This window comes from Amphiura filiformis, unplaced genomic scaffold, assembly GCF_039555335.1.
Source record: "Amphiura filiformis unplaced genomic scaffold, Afil_fr2py scaffold_179, whole genome shotgun sequence".
NCBI classification, from domain to species: domain Eukaryota; kingdom Metazoa; phylum Echinodermata; class Ophiuroidea; order Amphilepidida; family Amphiuridae; genus Amphiura; species Amphiura filiformis.
Genome location: NW_027305643.1, coordinates 1 through 20,835, shown reverse-complemented (window position 1 = coordinate 20,835; position 20,835 = coordinate 1). Strand labels below are relative to the sequence as shown.

The 20,835-nt window shown below is 37.6% G+C and overlaps 2 protein-coding genes and 1 long non-coding RNA gene across 3 annotated transcripts; all 3 read right to left on the bottom strand.

Annotated features, from left to right (window-relative positions):
- Positions 1 to 1,698: 1,698 nt before the first annotated feature.
- On the bottom strand, positions 1,699 to 13,336 carry LOC140145236 (uncharacterized). Its single transcript, XM_072167006.1, has 7 exons — positions 13,115 to 13,336; positions 8,145 to 9,394; positions 7,376 to 7,417; positions 7,118 to 7,206; positions 6,220 to 6,406; positions 4,874 to 4,982; positions 1,699 to 3,564 (listed from the first exon to the last, which is right to left on the bottom strand). The coding sequence occupies exons 2-7, from the start codon at positions 8,572 to 8,574 to the stop codon at positions 3,351 to 3,353; spliced, it is 1,071 nt and encodes a 356-aa protein (XP_072023107.1). The 5' UTR covers positions 8,575 to 9,394; positions 13,115 to 13,336; the 3' UTR covers positions 1,699 to 3,350.
- On the bottom strand, positions 8,622 to 9,173 carry LOC140145237 (uncharacterized). The gene has a single exon (XM_072167007.1). The coding sequence runs from the start codon at positions 9,171 to 9,173 to the stop codon at positions 8,622 to 8,624; it is 552 nt and encodes a 183-aa protein (XP_072023108.1).
- A 2,166-nt stretch (positions 13,337 to 15,502) lies between the features above and the next one.
- LOC140145235 (uncharacterized) lies at positions 15,503 to 18,039 on the bottom strand. Its single transcript, XR_011858008.1, has 2 exons — positions 17,567 to 18,039; positions 15,503 to 17,053 (listed from the first exon to the last, which is right to left on the bottom strand). It is a non-coding gene; the product is annotated as an uncharacterized lncRNA (long non-coding RNA).
- Between the last annotated feature and the right edge of the window lie 2,796 nt (positions 18,040 to 20,835).

Sequence of the window (20,835 nt, the reverse complement as noted above, 5' to 3'; positions counted from 1 at the left end):
TATAATTCAATTATAAAACAGACAAAACAATAGAGTTCTTTTGCAATGTCTGAATGACTTCTCACCAAATAACGCTCCACTTCTTAGCTAACCGAATGACCTCACTTAGATCTAGTGCCTATCATTCTCAATTTCTTCTAGCAGCTATGGGCCATACTGAACATATCGTAAGTTAAAAAAACTAATAAACTTTTATACATTTTCAAAAGGTATACCGTATCACAGTATAACAGTTCTGTATAGTCTAGTCATGATAGTTGGTCACCAAAACTGTTAATCGTAATATGGATAGCATTTCGAGATTCTTTGGGACCCCAAACGATATTTTACAGTGGCGGTGGAAGCATTAAAATTTAGGAGGGGGGTCGGTGACAAGCATATTTTGTTCTGGTTTTACTGGGACTTTTTACTGGGACTACGCGAGCGAAAAAAATTAATTCCAGACTATTTTACCCAAAATGAAGGCGTGTTTTGCTATTTGGTAGGCCAGTGCGCGCTTAAATTGTGCAATTTTACCCTATTTGGGCACAAGAAGGGTGGTTTCTCCTAAAAAGGAAAATGCACAGGGCAATTATTGTTTTGTTTTCTCATCTATAATGATTTTTAGGGGGCGGCCCCCTTGCAAACAATTATGAAGGGGGACGTGTCCCCCATCCCCCGATAAGTTCCGCCACCATGATAATTTGAAGCTATACATGCACACATTTTGAGTACACGTCATTAATTTGATCTGAGTACTATTGGAATATGCTTAATGTACATTATCTCCTCATCTGATTGAACTCCTTTTGCAATGTTTGAAGGAATCATCCCACTACATGCCCCCGTTTATTACGTGTTAAATTTCAAAAAATGTATGGCCTTGTGTCCTGACCTCGCCACCCTTAGCGTTACATGACAAATATTATGAATTTTTACACCAACCGGGTTTCTAATTAGATTATCTCGACAATCATCAACCCTAAACTAGCAAAAGTATACATTTTTGGAAAGCTAAAGGCATAAGCAATTCAAATATATACATTTCAACTCATTATACAGGGTGACCTGCAAGTTATACAGGGTGGAATAAAAAAGATTTTGATAAAAAATGGGTCACTCAATGCATTGCTTATTACCAACTTATAGTAATAAACTGGAAGTAAACAACATTCATTTGGTTAGAGGATATGGAGAGCCAACTGACTTTGGAAGAAACCAAAATCACAGCTGTTTGGTAATCTCGGAATATAGGGTGTCCCAAAGTATGTTAGATTTTTTTACAATTCAACATATTTTGAACCTACACATTTTCCCCTAACCCATACAGAAAAAATATGTCCATATTTAGATTTCTCGTCAAATTTTCCCTTCAGAAAATCTATACTTTGACTATGATAGGATAAGTAATTAAAATTTTACAGTAACTTTTAGATTTTGAAGACATCTGCATTACTTACTACAGTGTTTAATATGACAACGGGTATTTTTGTATGGAAAAGTTTGTATTTTCTAGACTAAATCAGTCATAAGTTATTAAAAACAATTAGTAGAATTGTTTAGCTGCATGGCCATGAGTGTTTTAGATGCTAAATAGAGTCCAAATCCAAATTACAGCCTTTACAGAAGCAGATTACGCACTAAAAATACCAATCCCATAGAGTTTGTGTGTACCACATCCCCCACCACCACATCCCCCACCACCGCCACCCTGCCCATTCTGAATTCTATGAAGCAGTGTCAGTATTAAAAAAGTATTTCTTTTTACAGGGTTGAAAGTGCATTTTATTTAGCAATAAAATGAGACCACAAGCATGACAATACCTTGTTTTGAGTCGACTTTGGCAAAATGTAACGTCGCCACCTTTTTTTTGGTGGCGAGCTCAAGACACACGACCGTATAGTCCCCAATAAAACAAGTAGGTTGCACACATCGTCTACGCCAGGTAAATAAACATGTTGTATAGGCAGTGAAACGAACCGGTCTATAAATGATCCGTCAGCTGCCGAGGGTCACAAAATAACTCCGCGCGCGGTAAGCGATTGATATTGGTATCTCATTTGAAACCACGGCTAAACACTAATCGCTATAGCTCAGCGATGTAATTATCAAAATATCAAGGAAAATTGATTATTCTGTTGTTGAATGTCGGACAATAAAGCTTGTATTTACACAGTCTCTATAGAATTGATAACTCAATGACAATAGCCCGAATCGACTCGCATTCCTGAAGCACGTAAAGTTGAACATGAATTGTGTGACCCAACCACTTCCTGGCTACATAGACCTATGCTGGTGCATTTACTATTGATATGATAAAATCTCAAATCCTTGAATATATTTCGTTATTTTTGCTATTTGAAAAAAAAAACTTTTGTAAGGCTTGCGCATGCATATGTGTGTTGAAATAATATGAGAACCTTTACTCTACGTAGTGAATTCCCCGAATGCGTCTTGAAAACAAAAACTTACAAAAAAATCTATTTTAGTAACGTTAAAGAAGGTAATGAGCATGCGCAGATCGTGATTTCAGCAGCGGAGCATGCGTATACTCATAGTGGAATAGAAACGTAATATATGTATCGTACAGGTGGTGTCCGTACAGATACAGGTGGTGTGTTATATATACTTTGCCTGGAGTGCTCGGCCTTTATCTCGAAACTATTAAATCACGGCGGAAAAAATCGCCATGCCGTGCTGTTGAACAACTAGTGGATTCGCCCTACTGTCATGCCAATTTCAGACACGAAGATATAGGGATGATGACGCTGTGCTGCACTCATCACCTGTCCTGTTGTATAGTTGTTGTTTTTTTAAAGAGGAACAATCTTTGGTTTAAATTTGAGCATTTTACGATGTTGACCCCTGTGGTGGTCAAAATTTGACCTTTTTACTGATAACTCAAGAACCATAGCCTAAAATTACCAAGCTAATCTGCAAAATAGATGCACCAAATACCTATAAAATAAAAATAAAGTATTTCAATACACCTATAGACGAATCCAACGAGCCAAGTCATGGTCAGGATTTGGTCGGTCATATTTGGGTACCCGCATGCACCAAACAGGTGTTGTGAGTACCCAATTGGGTGGATTATTAAAACCCGCTTAAAATTCTATGTTTTTTGTTAGGTTCTTTTGTGTTGTAAGCTGTCATCATTTTTTATCATCATCTTTTGTCTACGTGTTACACGGGTGATAGAATGCAGTTTATAATACCCTTCAAGGCCGCATCATCCCACATTTCAGGTGGGATAGTTAGGTACCCGTCGCGGCTATTGGCTGCCATTGAGGAGCAGGAATACGTGAAATTGGATTCGTCTATAGGAATACAGTGTTACAGCCAACACTGTCTACATTTAGTAGTAACACTATTTGTATTTAAAATCCTGATATCGACCCCCATCTACATTCCTTTCGCCTAGTTCCTCATATGTCGAATCATTATCAAAGTCCTTGGGCTTTGGAGGTGGCACTTCATAGACTGGATCTGCATCATTGTTCACTGGGTTGATTGTCCCTTCTTTCAAGTCATGCATTGTATTTTTGTCCACGTATAGTGGCATAGTAGATTGTCTGCGGCTCCTTTGTTTAAAAAAACAATATACCAGTCGTTAATACAAGGAAACACTTAATTTACTTAAATTATTTCCCATGCTTGAATGTAGCGGGACGTTCAGGGAAACACCCTGGAGTGGTGATAGTCGGGCCAGAGCTGTGGTTTAAAGGAACATTCAGATATCCATCAATCCCAAACTACACTATTTAATCCCCACACACGTCATTTTTAGAGATTTACTGGTAGTAACTATAACCCCTGTAACTTAACTTCATGGACTTAAATAGCGCCAGTACGCACGGTTGTTTGATGTGATCATTTATTATTTTTTCTATCAAAGCATTATATAATGTTCAATTCTAGACCTGGACAATGCTAACAGCTATCACACTTATGTTCATTATATTTTTCAGCTATTTTTAACATAGATATTCGTATCTATTATCAAATTATTCATCTTATTCTGCCTTTTTTAATAATTTTCATTTTATAAACTGTACATTGTGTGAAAATTGAGGGCGCTATTTACATATATTTTAAATTTAAATTAGGTAATTAATATGAGTTATTCCTTACATTCCATAATATAAAAAAAAAATTATTTCCTTTCCATTTGTTTCTTTTTTTCCTGTTCGTTCTAATACCACTATACAAGTGTCTACCCCTTGTAAATATGTAAACAAGAGTTCAGATAAATATCGCCATCATTGTTCAACTTTTCTTTAAAATGGCAGTTTCACATGCCATCAAACAACCGTGTACGTAAGCTCGTCGCACTTTACTGAAAGGTTTTAACTGTAAAAAAAAAAAAATTAAATAGACATCGCGAAGGTACTTTAGATAAATTTGCATGAAAATCCAACAATATTTACTTTTTGACCTCAGATGCCCCCTGATGACCTTGAAATAACCGTGTAAAATTCTGTCTTTGAACACCTTCCATTTTAACATAATTTGATCAAAATCCATATATGTTTACTTGCTTGACCTCAGATGACCCTGAATGACCTTGTAATTTTAGCTTTCACCACTTTCGCTTTTGACTAAGTTTCATTCAAAATCCAACAATATATACTCATTTGACCTCAGATGACCCCTGATGACACTAATTTGACCTCTTATGATCTTGAAATGACCTTTTAAAAGTTTTGTGTTCTACCAAGTTAAGTGTGACTATTTGCACTCGCCCTTCCGGATATCATCTAAGTTCCCTGGCAGAATACGATGGCACCGCTAGGCTCGAACCCGCAAGCTCACAAGCATGAGTCTGTACCGACCGTTCAGCTTCCCTCATAATGGAATGGAAATTTGAAGGTGAAAATAAATTCTACTTACGTATTGCGTTTAGGGCGACAAACTATCATCAAGATTACGACTAACAAAAGAATTAATCCACCAGAAGCGCCTGCTATTACCAGCACTAACGGGAATTCAGGAGACTTGTCTGAAAATATGCAAACGATAAAGAATACAAAGATATAAATACGATCTAACCGATCTAACTTAGACATTTTTGTTGTCTGACGTCCAATAGCTTTTTCAGTAATTAGGATCCACAACATGCGCATCTATCAGGGGCACAGTTCTTTTACCCCAATACATTTGTACATTCATTGAATGACCTTTGACAATTTGGGTACAAAAACTCATACTTTTGAGGTCAAATTTTGTACTATGATTGTTTAATTAAGCTTATTGAACTATGCCATTAGGGTGAGGCCATTGTGGTCCATAGTGTATACAGTCAGCACAAGAAATAAGGTAGCAGTTCATGATACATAACCTTATAGCCACAGTGAGGCCAAGGGTCAATTTCGAAAATCAAGGTGACCAAATTAATTCCCACAAGGAAGTTGTCTTTACTTTGAGAGATCAGTCACGGCAAATGATGCACTGGCACATCAAATAGCAAAACACCTTCATTTAGAGCTAATAATAGTCTAATATTAATACCCGTTTTCATGGCTACATAAATTGTTCCAGAACCTATAAGTAAATAAATATTATATATTCATTTCTATAATATGCATTTTACATGATTGATCGTCGATATTTGTTTGATCTCATGTGGAACTGTATTCATTTTTAAGCAAAGTTGAGCACTGATGGCGCTATTTATTTTAAATCTTTTTTGCATCTTTACAAGGGATATACACACTTTTATAATGGCATTAAACACCATAAAAATGAGTAACATATAGCAAGGAAATTATCATGCAATAAAAGGAATAACTCTTATTATTGGGCTCAATTAAGTTCAAAATATATGTAAATAGCGCCCTCAATTTGCACACAAATATACAGTTTATAGGATAAAAATTACCACAAAAAGGCAGGAAAAGACGAAATGTTGATAAAGAAGAGAAAATCTAAGTTGAAAATAGCTAAAAAAATATGTGTGTATAGTTACTAGTGTGATAGTTGTTGACATTGTGAAGGATTAGAATGGAAAATTATGCAATGTTTTGTTAGAAACATTAATAAATTATCACATCAAAGAACCGTGATTCGAGCAATGAACCAATGTTCTCAATTTTAGAAGGACCGATGGAATGGAACAAAATTCTCTCGGTAACCCTGCTACCGGGCCCTGCTATTGATCTGCGCATCAAAATTTCAATTATCAGTTTGGTTAAACCTGAAGATGAAATGATACATGTAATAATAATAATAATCCAAACCTGGCAAAGTCATCGCTCGTAATTCTCCGACATTCAAAGTTGTGTCGTCTTCGGTATACGCCTCTATCTTGATGTAATACGGTGTGTTGGGTGCCAAGTCAGATAGGGTAATAGCACGCTGAGTTCCGTTGACATAAATAGTAACAGCTTCTTCCAAATTCAGACTATTACCTTTGTTGTAAGTCACCTAACACAGACAAATGAGTATCAAAAAGTGAAGTACCTGATTGAGATTTTGGAATATTTCAGTGGAGGTATATATTATTTTATGCACATCATCAACAATTACATTTACCGTAATAAAAGACAACCAGGCCCGCAACACTCAATCACTAGTTGGAAGACAACTAACGCCCAACCCATCCGGGACGTCATTTAGCGACTTTTAATAAATTATCCATCGAAACCGTCTCTTCAGTATCTTTTTATTACACGACACGTATAGACGGATCCAATTTCACGCATTCCTACACCTCTGAGGCAGCCATGGCTGCCTCCCCGCAGAGTATATCTCACCTGAAATGTGAAATGATGCGTCCTTGGCGGGAATTTTAAAATGCATTCCATCACCCGTGTTACACGTATAGACAAAAGAATGATGAAAGTTTACAACACAATACAATATAAGTTTTCAGCGGCTTTAATCCACCCAATTGGGCAGTCATAACACCAGCTTAGTGCCCCGGGGACCCAGTAATGACCGACCAAATCATGACCATGACTTGGCTCGTAGAATTCGTCTATAAGACCTGGTACGGTTTACTGAGCCGCCATTTTATGACTCATGAATAATTTATTGATAGTCAGTAAACTGTATACCGGTCCTCAAAATCGGCATAGGCAGTTTGTACGGAGTGTCTTATCTCATTATCTATTATCTCTGAGACAACATACTTACTCTGAAATGTTGAATCCTTGCGTCTGTTTGATAGCGTTTCCAGCTTACTTCAAGTTCTGTGGTCGCAGCTTGTTGCACGACGAGGACAACTATGAATAACATTAGCAGAAAGCAAACGGCATGAGACATCATCATTATCACCATCGTCATCATCATCATCATCATCATCATCATCATCATCATCATTACCATCATCACCATCATCATCATCATCGTTATGACATCATCGTTCTGACATCATCATGAAACAGTTCTTACCTGGAGGTTTTTCCGTTGGTGGCATCTCTGTGGTCACAGTGTCTGTTGGCGTATAAAGTAACAAAGGAATGCAGGAAGTTAATAAACAAAAATGAAAGCACAAATTTATAAACAAAACGAAAAATAAAATCATCATCATCATCAAGGTGTTGATCCATCATCGTTTATCATCGGCAACTGTTCCCATTAAACATTTATTAAGTACCCAGCCATTTAATACCATTTATTATTCATTTATTACTTCACCATGTATGGATCAAAATTTGTTCGATCTTTTGATCGACCATCGATACTCAGTCGGTCCTTAAGATATCAATACATTTAATCTCTGTATGTAATGTATTGCCAAATACAATTTTACCATCAATTCTGATTAATAAGCCAAATCGGCATTGTGGGACAGTTTTTGCAGTTTTGGGACACTTTGCCCTCTGACCTATTGGGAAAATTGATTTTTGTGCGTACTAAATATTATTCAAAATGTTTGACTAGAATTCAAATTATTTAAAAAATATGAATATTATATAAACTAATTATTTAAAATGTTGTTAATGATAACATTATTACAATGAAAATGAATGAATAATAATTAGAGAAATTTTCCCGATATATCAGAGGTCAACATGTCCTAAAACTGCTCTCAAAAACCTGAAGTTACAATGCCGATTGGGCTTATCAGTTAATAAGCATCGCAGCATCATCGACGGTCGATCCATAGATAGAACAAATTTGGCTACGGTACCTTTGAAGTATACGGAAAAGCACTCACCCTGTAAATGAAATACTTGGGCCTGATAGGTGTATGAAGAACCAAAATCTTCAGCAATAGCATAAACTGATACAGAGAATCTTGCTTTGAGATTGGTACTAGAGATCGAATGGTGTCCAGGAGATACAATGTTTCGAAGACAACATGAAGAATCATCTGGTGCAGTTAGTTGATCCCAGGTATCCACATTCAGAAGCAAACCATCAAAAAGAAGACCATCAACATAGTCACATTGTATTATGACATTGACATAATATGTGTGATTAATACTTCGTGTATAATTAAATACAGGGAATGTCACGTGATTAACATACCACGTGTTTGGTTGGACAATGAGCATTGATGCATCTCCACGATACGGATTATTTGCCTCGTATTTTTTCATGTACTGTGCCACCATGACCGAACTGTTTGAAGTTAGAGACAACATATTCTCTCCAGTGACGTTTGCTTCGTAAAAGTCTCCCGCTGGTATATCTACAGTTTTTTATCTGATATGAATAATTTAGTGGTTACGTCTGCGTACACTCTACACAGGTAGCCAGAATTCAAACTCAGAAATGGCGCGAGGGTGTAGCTCTGACCCCATAATTCTGTAGATGGGAGTTGTCCGATTAGACCATCGATATGATAAAACCCGGAATCTAATGGTATGGCTGTTAGTGCACCGGATATTACGGCAATTGGCTGGTCACTTTGAATAAGTGTACCTGATAGATCTTCAGTGCCGCCGTTATCAAACCACATGCTTTCGAATTGCCCTAAAATAGCATTGTGCACGTGTCCTGTAGGGGTTTTAATGTTAATCCTGGTATCGTTAGAAAGTGAGGATGCACAGAAGAAGGACGGAATCCTACTTGGAACCGGTTGATAAGATGCCACATAGTGTCGCCTTCCTAAGTGTGATGTCGGAATGACAATAAAGCCATCGCCACTAGCCCATTCATTATCGAAGGCAGTCACTGATACGTCGCCAGATGCTTTCACGATAATTGTTTTCCTGCTTTGCTGTTTATCTCCTGGATTCATGCGTACATCAAAACCTAGAGCATCGATTGAGAGGGGAATATCGACATGATTGTTCTTCGTGATTCTATTGTTTACGGTAAAATCAGTACCAGAAATAGAGAGCGCGGTAAAGATTGGTACCCGAGAAGATGTAGCTATCAATACGTGTGGAGTGTGAAATTCTTCCTTTTCTACAAGGTTAGGAATTGTAAATACGTATTCTCTACGCCATTCTACTGCACCTGCGGAATATGACAAATTATAGATATTATTTTAACATAATTAGCCAAGTGATATGCTTTTTTTCTTCAGAAAATGAGCTATTCGATATGCGATATATTCTTACAGTCAGGGCACAATGTTTATGTACGTTATAGTATTCAAAATCAGAAACATAGTTACCCCTCCCCGCACTTATATGTAAAGCCCAGTTTCGGAGTAAAACTGCTCCTTTTTAGAATTCTAACTCTTTCAATCATGGCGAAATGTGTATTTTAAAAAACTGCCAAAAAAGAAAGACACTTTCTTTGGATCGCGATCAGATACTGAAAATATCAACAACAAAAACAACAACAAATAAAAAAAAAACCGTGTAGCGCTATGCGCTAAATTGGAATTCATATAACAATGCGAGAGGGTGTCTGAGACAGACTTTCATTTTTGTTTTGGCCTTATAATAATTTGTAGCCTCATATGATTAATTGAACTAGGTTTATTTGAGTGATACTGTTTATGCATTTATTCTTGATGCATCATCAGACAGAGGCCGATTGAACTTATGGCGGCACCAGTTCGTTGACCCGTGAAGAGGATGTTGTATCCAAGGTCAAAGTTGAGTCAAACACTCGAGGTCCCCGGCAATCTCTTTTCAGGCAAGTCTCTTTCAATGACCCCATTAGGCAGAGGCGCCCTATTTAGCATTAGCTTTGCATATTTAATTATTTTCTTTATTTTCCTTTCAACCTACCCCGGTGTAAAATTATTAAAATTTTAATTTAAGCAAAGTCTATATATAATAAGTTCTCCTGATGTCAGAGGAAGTGGTTTGGAACTATTTAGGTGTCTCTGCAAAGGATCCAGGTCCTCGCTTAGAACAAACTACGTATTACGTCCCGTTTATTGATCAGGGTAGTGCGAATCAAATAACAGATTATGTTCTGATGTGAGTTTCCTTTCCTACGAGGGTCATTCAAAACGTTCTACCTCCACCCTCATATTTCATCTTCTGTTAGTAGCTGTCTATTCATATTTTCCACGATGATAATCTATTGTCTTATCTAGCTGATGAGAACACTTTGTACTAATATCTTTTCCTATTTGTTTCAAGCGAAGTTTCAGTCCTTTTTTTTAATTATTAATTATTAAGTCATAAACTATACATTCTGGACATTTCAAGAGTACTCAATTTTGCATTGTAAATTGTTGGGTACCAATCATATTAATACAGCTTGTACCATAGTTACGAGTCGTACTTGCCCCAAGGCCAAAATCACCTTTTACCCAAATTCACACGAATGCACAACACAAATACACTGTTTGATTAAGCTTACAAAATTTAAGTCTTTAATTGAAAGCACGTTATTATTGGTACAATATATGACAACAAATGCACATACACAATAATCAAATATAATCACTGTTTAAGTATTTAGTACTTAGCCAGCATTCTTCTTCTTGGTGATCATAAAGTTCTTGCAATGTTCTGGACGCCTGATGTAATATATCCTTATTCACTTGTCCTGCGAAAATCAGCGAAGTCCAGTGTACAATTGCGTTTATAAATATCCTTGTGTATGAAATCCTCACACAAAAATGGCGTTGCTTTTTCCTAACCGTTATCTCCTTGCGCTGATTTCTCCAAACGTAACTCATTGTGCTGCTTTCTCCAAACTTGGTGCTATTTCCACCTTTCACACACAATATCTTCAAGAAGCAGGACTGCGTTGTAGTTATCCCCACTTATTTTGACAGCTGTGTTGTATTGACAGCTGTGTTGTATCAAAAATCATAGATCATCATATTTGGATAATCTATGCATGAACCAGATTTCAGCAAGTCGACAGAAGAATTTATATTCCTTTCTTGGTTGAAGTACGTTCTTTAACGTATTCTAGATCTTCTCCGACAACACTGGAAGATAGTAGTGCATTGACTACTTTAAAAATTAATTCTGGTTCGCACTTTCCTTTCTTTGAAGGGATTGGACTGTAAGCATATTAGCTAGCTAGCCCAGATCAACACTACAAACTGTGAATGATTATGTTTACCTTTTCTTATATACCAAGCACTGGGAAAAACCCCATTCTATCAATAGGCTATTACTACTTCACACTATTCTGCAGTCTGGGAAATTCCCAAGTCTTAATTATAACATTAACCTTTCTCATTACATCACTTCCTGAGGGGAATCCCCTGACATCACTTCCTGAGGGGAATCCCGTGATATCATATTCACTTTACAATCTCTAGGGGGGTTTCCAAATATTCCAAATTAGATATGATTCAACTTGTTTTGCTCAATTTGAGAGGGGAATTCCCCCAAAATGTCATCACTCATGTAATTGTGTAAACAAAGATAAATCATCAAATTAAATTACTGAGGGCACATCACACCATCCCCATAGCTAAGTTACGTTATATCATTACAGTACATTCCAGGTACAAGTTTGAAGGTGATACATGCAAGGCCTGGATGTCAAGTATTGGTAAAATGGATATTTTTATATAGATTACCCTTTCGGTTATCCGTAATTTGTTGTAATTACGGGACTACCGGAAAACTTGCTGCCAGGAGTTTTCCCGTACTATTACGGGAACCAGTAAAATTACGGAATTTAAATTTTACTTTCAGTGTGTTTAAGCAGGAATAAGAGGGAGTTAGGGACACACATGGGTTTGTAGTATTACAGGTGGGTGGGTACGGGTGTGGAGGTAGGTAGGTGGTTCTGATCACAGAAGTGTGTTTTGCTTACGGCTGGTTCCCGTTAAATTACGGGAAATTTCGAAATACGGGCGTCCGATAATTTACGGTCCTTTTTTACAGTAAAGCTGCTGCCGGGAGCTGCTGTGGTTGAACAGTTTGTGTTCATGGATGACACTTTGTGTTCAAGGATGACAATGCTCCGCCACACCGAGCCCGTGTCACCAATGATTTCCTGAAGAACAACGCCATAACACGTATGGACTGGCCATGCACTTGAATCACCGGAGAATGTATATGGTCACAACTGAAGAGAAAAGTGAGCAAACGGGTGACCAATGACATGACTTAGCGGTCTTGCTGGTAGAAGAGTGTAATGGCTTGGACCAGAACTTTATCCGCAGATTGATAGCTGTCAAACAACGATTGATGCAAATGGTGCATACCAAATACTGACTTTGTTTTACATCAGGAAGGACACAATAACTGATATGGGCATGCTTTTAACCACAAAGAAATTTGTTGGATTTTATAATTTTATTCTTTATTTATATATTATGCTTTTATGATTTTATGGAATACGGAAAATAAAAACAAAGTATAACATTGATAATCTCGCTCCGATTCAATTGTGCCTGTTACAATGTGTGCTTTATTGATTGACCCGTAGTGCTTGTGTGCAATACAACGATGCGTTCCCATTGAAAATCGTTGAAATTGTGAGTTTTGATTTTGTGGTTTGATGGTTTGGAGGAGTATATCTTGGTCAATTCTTGCTCGATTTTCACGAACAGGATGTCAAATGAGAAAACAAAGTCCAATTAACGTATATTTCAGGATAATCCAAAACTATCAGGTTGTTGAACAGCAAGGATGACTATAACTGACGAGTTTCTTTTTGTGCCTGGTGTATAATAATATTGCACAAACATACGTGGAATAACATACATGTACATGTGATTCAAACACGACCATTGGAACCAAAATATTGCGGCCTGGATAACATTCTGCGCTAAAAATATTTAAAACATTTTTTACTTACATGTAAAACCCGCAAACATTATCAAACACATGATATTCTGTATTGGCGACATTTTTGCTAATTTTTCTCGTCGATTAAAGTAAAATCCGGCTCCTATTTTCTAGATACTCTGCTTGTAATTGTTTTCAAAGTTATTTCCTTCTTCAGATTGTCGACCCCAAAATTAATGTAAGCAGGCATAAAGAACTATTAGTCATGACCCGTTATGAATTCTTACCTGAAACATAGGTACCTGGGAATATTATAACAAAGAAGAACAATAGGACCTGAAACTATGACTTAGACCATGTAGACTTGTTACTTGGACTGGAAAAAACCACAACACAATAGAAGGACGACATCTTGAATCAATCTCCAGGGTGAAAACGGTACTGCATGATATGTCAATGTACAAAATTGGGCTATTCCAATTGAAGCATACACCCCTATGGAAGACATGGCCTTAATCTCCCACACAAGGAGTGAAAATTTCAAATGGGAGTGATTACCGAATAGGGTGCAACTCTAATCTTATTACAAGACTGCCCTACCCATCCCTAAACCCTAACCCTAAACTCCGTAAACAAGGAGTGAACACACTGAAGTTGCGCCCTATTCGGGGTTACCTGAATGGGTGACTCCATTTGAAATCTACACTCCCTGTGTGGGAGATTAAGGTCATGTCTTCCAGAGGGGGTGTATGGATTTCGACTGGAATAGCATAAAGCTAAATTCTGAACTTTTGTCAGTTTGACGAAAATAAATGAATAGAATAATACGTTGGAACATGGATAGAAATGAATGTATCATGGAGGCCTATTCGAGGTATTGCCACTTTGTCTAAACCTATTTAGTCCAATACCACTTCGTCCAAATATCACGGAATTGCCATTTAGTCCAAACTCACTTGGTCCATAACCATTTCGTCCATTTGCCACTTGTTTCAGTTGCCACTTGTCCAATTGCCAATAACTAGTCTTAGTGGCATTAGAGACTGGGTTATTTATTACCCAAAAGGCTAGCAAGAAAGCTGGCTACGCCCCTAGTAGGGTGAGGAGATGGGGGTAAATGTGGTGTGGGGGTGTGGGTGTCGGTGTGAGGGTGAGCAGGCCTAAGTGTGGGGTTGTACAGGTGTGTGGTGGGTATGTTGTTTTTACTTACTTACCATGCTTAGGGATGTCCAGTCTTTGGACTAGTTCCAGCTACGGATGGCTTTACAGAGGAAGCAAAGGGGGCAAGGCAACTTTTAAGCGGCCAAATCTTACAAAAATGGACTAAAAGTACCAGAAAGACCTAAAATACAAAATCAGAGCGGTCAGTATCCCACGGCGGGGGTTGGGTATGAGTTTTCACAGCGACGCAGCTGTCCCCTCCTCCCTCCCCCACACCATGGCTACGGCAATGTTACTATCAGACACATTTGCCCTGATCTATGAACCATGATACCAATTGAAAAGGGAATATTTTATCAGTACAATGGAAATGCAATTCTCTCTTGAAAATAAATGAACTCTTTTATTCTCAAACTTTTCAACTGCAAAACTCTCTTTATTTATCTGGAGAATATACCATTATTATTTATTAAACATTTTAATAGGAAACACACTAATCATCACATGCTACCAGCTTATCACACTTACTAAAAGTTGCATACCAATATTGTGAATACAAATAATTCAACAATCATTTTTTTTTTTTTTTTTTTTTTTTTTTTTGGCAATAACAAAGAGATAAAAAAAAATAGAACAGCAAAAAGGCCAATATACATTGTAAAAATATAAGTACAAAAGTACATTTTTAAATATACAGATAATAAAAAAATATAATGTTTAGACCTTCCAGAATAGAAGTCGTTACTCTGAGTTTCACGCCTAGGCGTAAAACTCAGAGTAACGACTTCTATTCTGTAAGGTCTAAACTTTGAATTTTTATACGCTCTCCCTTCTTGGGATTGAGCACTCTATTCAAAAGGTATAGTCTAACTATGAATATAATTAGTATGTTGATAATAAAAACAATACATACACAATTATTAAAAGATGGGCTAAAATTGATTGAAATATCGCTGCCGCTGCACAGTAAAAATTAAGATTAAATGAAAGAAGCATAAAAAATTAAATGCTTTAAGCAATACACAAAGAATTCTTTATTTAAACGGCAAGGTATAATATAGTTCACGCAGAAAAAAAGAAACCGAAACCCTAAATTTTTTTAATAAAAAGCGATTTTCCTGTTGCAGATCGGTTTTTTATTGGTAACAGGTGAAATTGCAATGAAAATCAGGCCAAAAAAGAAATAGGTCTGTCTCTCAAATATTTTGACAAAAAAAATTACCATGATTACATGTATGTGCTGTGCTTTTGTGTTAGTAAAAAGGCTATGCGAAACGCGGATTTTTTTTTTTATTCATTTATTTTCCTTTTTCCTTTTTTTTTTGCGTTTTTAGCCCACATCTGACTTTTTCTTACAACTAAAACAAAAAAAATCCCAAAATAGGCTCGCAGGTTTTGTAGGGCTATGCGGTAAAACTGATTTTACAATTATATGCGTGCGAGTTTGAGAGAGAGAGACAAACTTTTTTTTTTTTTTTTGGATTTTTTTTAAGTATCTATCACTTAATAAGACCCGTAGGCATTAACAGTCAATTGCCGAAATTCACCTCCAACGTGATTGCATGATATATACTGCGCTCAAAAAGTATCCGAACACTAAAACAAAGGCAATATCTTAAAGACACTTATTTGCCAAGTGAAGTAATCAATAGATGGGTATTTTAATACCTCATTCGGCACAATGCGACTTTATGTCCCAAGTTATACTGAACTGAATGAAAAAAGAGAGCATTTAAAAAATGACCAATTTGGGCTACTGTCTCCTTCCTACCGGCGATTCTAACGGGCTCATTATAGCGGGACAGATCAACACTCACTCGCCGTGCTCATAATTAGCATGTTTTGAGAGACAATCCTATGTACGTTTTGCCACTTTTGAAATGGTCTCTTTTTTATTCAAATTGGTATAACTTGAAAAAATAAAATCGGATTGTGTCGATTGAGGTATCAAAATACGTAGAACATAATTCTCAATCTATTGACTACTTTATTTGGTAAATTAGGTTTAGCGTCTTTGAGCTATTGCTTTTGTTTTAAGTGTTCTGAAACTTTTTGTGCGCAGTTTATTATGATCGCACCCTCTGGTGTGGATCTCTACAAATCTCGCCATAAATGTTGGTAGCAATTGGAATGCTCGCGCCATTGACTTGTATAGCATCGAAATTGGGATATCGTGTTGCGTGATACATAGGGAGGGTAAACTGCAAATGGTTCGTAAACTTCGGTCAATTTCACGCCTTCATCTCCTCCCTTGTGTTTGCGATATGAAAATGCGTTGGTTGTCGAGTGGCTGGTAACTCTTTGAAAGAAGACGTGCAAATACGCATGACCCCATTGGTTGTGTCCAGGGCTCCACGATTGGCCAGAAAAGATAGTAAAATGATATGGTGCAGAAGTAGTACCATAGTGATGTCGTCTTGGTGATACCGGATCCTGAACACTGGTATGTTTGTCGTACACAGTCTGGTAACTACCCACTATCTGATAATACAGTTCATATGGATTGTTTTTGTTGAAATGAATATATTATGCTCGCAATACGCGTTAAACCGACCTGCACTGTACCAGCAATAGCTCTCGCCTATTTTAAGTTCAACTGCGCCACTTGAGGATTGACTTCCCCATTGCAACTGGTAGGTGAAAGGTTGGAAAATGGTATTCCCCCAGTATTGAACTATTCGGAAAACTCTGACACGGCCTCCAAGTATTTTCAGCCTGATACTTTGTGTTGACACAATGCAACAAGCAAAGAAAATTCCAAAAGCGACTTGCTTCAACATGACTGGAAACTTAGATTCGAGGATATCTGATCGAATCAAAATTCACTGTTACCGCACAGGTGTTATACCTGAAATTATATACAAACAAACAGATACGCAAAAATTAAAATAACATCAAGTATGTAAAATAGCGGAATTCAGTGGCATTTCTGTTTTTATTTGTTTGATACTTGAATACTTAATTGTTTATTATATAGCATTTAAGGGGCATTTCGTGATCCACAGACTTATCCCCACTTTTCTCTAAAAAAAGTTAAAATTTATACCACCGGAATCCTCTGGCTGCGTTTGCAAAATATTTCTTGGAGATTGCTTCAAGCTTGGCAAAAGATATCGTCAAATTTGTAAGTTCTGTTAACAGAACGAAACACATTTAATGGTATATTTTTCATAAAATTTCTTAATGCTCCTTTTTTAATTTCAGATATTATTATCAACACATTATAAATATACATATCAAAATACTACAAATTCGTTCATCATGTTGCATCTACTTTAACAACCCAACACAGCCGCCAAAATTTACAAATATACAAGATACCGACTAATGCAAAAGATTTATAATTCAAATGAGAACTTACCAATAAGGCGATTAAACCGAGGAAATTGTCGGAGACTGATATAGCACAGCTATTCCCTTTTGACGATCACAGGAGCAACTGAAGATCTAGAGTGTTCCTTCGTGTGTTTAAAGAACTAACAACCCTGGATTCGTTTAATCTCCATGAGAACTACCTGCCGATTGGCCGAAAAGAAGTTTTCATTATCAATTGGCCCAATCAGCAACATTGTTAGAATAATTTCACCACGCAAAACAATTGGGGTGAATTATTTGCAAAGCTCCATTCTGATTGGTGATTAAAGTGAAGATATCATGTAATTTACCAATCAGAAGCAATGTTAGATCGGCAGGTAGTGCTCAGGGGAATACAAAAGACACAATTTGGCTGACGTGTTTACCCAACTGTTCATTCATTTCATAAATTCCTATTCCTTTTCATTCATTTCATAAATTCCTATTTCTTTGTTTAAAAGTGCAGGATCCAAGATTTAGTTTTTTGTTGTCATGTATCAAAGTCAAATACAATGTGATATTGACGTCAAAGAAAGGCATCCATAAACCATGATAGAACCAGACATGGAAAGCACATTGTTTTCTAGGATCCTGGTTCAAATGAATTGGGTACAACTACAACTATACCCTTCCCAGAATCCTTTGCAACATGACGCTGGTTAGCTGACGACAACACAGCCATGATTGGGCTCCTGTTTCATTTTCGTTTTGTGTCGTTTTTGATTGTGTTAGCCAACTATATTTTACACCAAAATAATCGTGAGTATACCTAGAGAACAATTTAAACAACTTTAATGAGCAGAATTTGACTTTTGTGGCTCATACAGAGAGCGGGAACTTTGAACATGAATACTGCAACGATATCCATAACGCTAGTAATAGTAACACCATTGAGCATCGGACTATTGATTGCAATGACCTCGGTGTTGTGTATGGTCATTCATCACTTACGGCTAATAATGGTCAATCACCCGTACTAAATAGTGACCACAGTACGGAGTATCGCTATTCTCGCAATGAGCTGTTAGACTTTAGATATCATAATGCAAGTCTCACTGAGCCCAATGTTGACCTTAATTGGCTAAAAAAGTATGAACGCCGACGTGGACGGAGAGGCGGCACGCACATCCACAGGCGTATTCCTGTTACCAATTCATCAAGAAAGACTAAAGTTTCGGATCAGAGGGAACCACTCTCTCCAATCTCACTGCTATTCCCAAACTTACTACACCTAAAGACAAATTTCCAACTGTTGTTGTTTGCAACCCAATGTCAGTTAACAACAAGATGGATGAATTTAGATCGTTCATTCTTGATCACTCTGTTGATATTGCATGTATATCCGAAACATGGATCAAGCCAGATTCCTCGCTAGATCATTTGCAAGTGGATAATTTTACTTTGTTTTCTAAACCGCGTGAAAATCGTATCCACGGAGGAGTTGCCCTGTATATTCGTGACTCACTGCATCCAAAAACTGTTGACATTCAGGTTCCAGACGAATTGGAGGTCGTGTGGATGCAAATAAGACCAGCATTCCTTCCACGATCTATAACATCTTTGTATTATTGTGCCGTTTATTCGCCACCTGATGATCCTCATGTTGATTTGTTGCTTGACCACTTGCAACAGTCTATAGATATCATCAGCACCAAATACCCTAATGCTGGTATCACGATTGCTGGTGATGTTAATCGCATTGACATCGAGCGATTAGCTACTGGAGGTTTCGCACAAGTAGTAGACAAGCCTACCCGAGGTAATGCTATTCTAGACAAAATAGTCACCAATGTTTCCAAACAGTATGAAACTCCTGACACGTTTCCACCATTCGGGCGTAGTGATCATAATGTTGTTTTGTGGAAACCTCTTCCTAGTCTCACCAAACACAATGTCACCGTGAAGAAAACAATTAGACCCATGAAAGAATCCTCTGTTCGGGAATTTGGACAGTGGATTATTGCGCATGATTGGACCGAAGTTTACTCGGCTAATGATCCTCAGAGCAAGTGTAATGCTATGTATGAGACACTTAATACAGCTATCAGCGACCACTTTCCTACACGGACAGTAAAGCTTCATGTAGAAGATAGACCATGGATGACAGATGATATCAAAGCCCTGATCAATGAGAGACAAAAACTGTTTGGCAAAGGTGATCCCCGGTGGAAATCAGTCAGAAATATGATCATCCGCAAAATTTCTGATGCTAAAAAAGACTACTATCACAACAGGATTCAAAATATGAAATCCGAAAACCCTGCTGCTTGGTATAGAGAGATCAAGTTCATTACTTCGGGCCAGAAGAGTTCGCCAACTATAGCTCCTCCACCTGGAGTTGACCCCACTAATGTTTCTGCGGTTGCTGACAGCATCAACCAGCATTTTGCTTCCATCACAAAAGACATTGATGTTTTGGAACGGTCTTCCCTACCAGTGTTTCTTCCAGCGCCGGATTCTTGTCCCACAATTTATGAATGGGACGTGTATGATCGTTTAAAGAACCTTAATCGTCGGAAAGCAGGGGGTCCGGATGGCATTCCTGCGAACCTAATTCGCGAATTCGCCTACGAACTCAGCAAGCCGCTAGCTGATCTTCTCAATTGTTCTTACCAGAAAGGTGTTGTCCCTATGCAATGGAAAAAAGCTACTGTAATACCCTTGCCTAAAACTTCGCCGCCTTCGTGGGACAAATTGCGTCCGGTCTCATTAACTGACCATTTCGCGAAGTTAGCTGAGGGATTTGTCACCGAATGGATTATGTCGGATATTGAACACAATCTTGACCCAAATCAATTTGGTAACCGCAAGGGTGTTTCAACTTCACATTATCTAGTCAAACTGGTTAACAATTTGTGTTCTCATACGGACCAATTGAAATCAAAGTGTTCGGTTGTCATAACCGACTTCAGTAAGGCTTTTGACCTTATCAATCATAATATCGTCATAAAGGACCTTCTTAACTTGGGAACTCGTCCATCAGTGATCCCTTGGGTGTGCAGTTTCTTAGAAGAACGAATGCAGTGTGTTCGTTATCAAAATCACAGTTCTGAGTTTGTTACCCTAAAAGGTGGTCTTCCGCAGGGTACCAAGTTTGGCCCTCTTGGTTTTCTGGCCAAATTTAATGAAGCTGTCCGCACAAATGTCACTGATGGCCGGGTACTGAGTTTGAAGTATGTTGATGACATGACAATTGTTGAGAAAACCCGTATTGGTGATACTGAATCTTTGCAAAATGTTCTTGATGGTTTTTGTGACTGGGCAAAGCAAAATGAT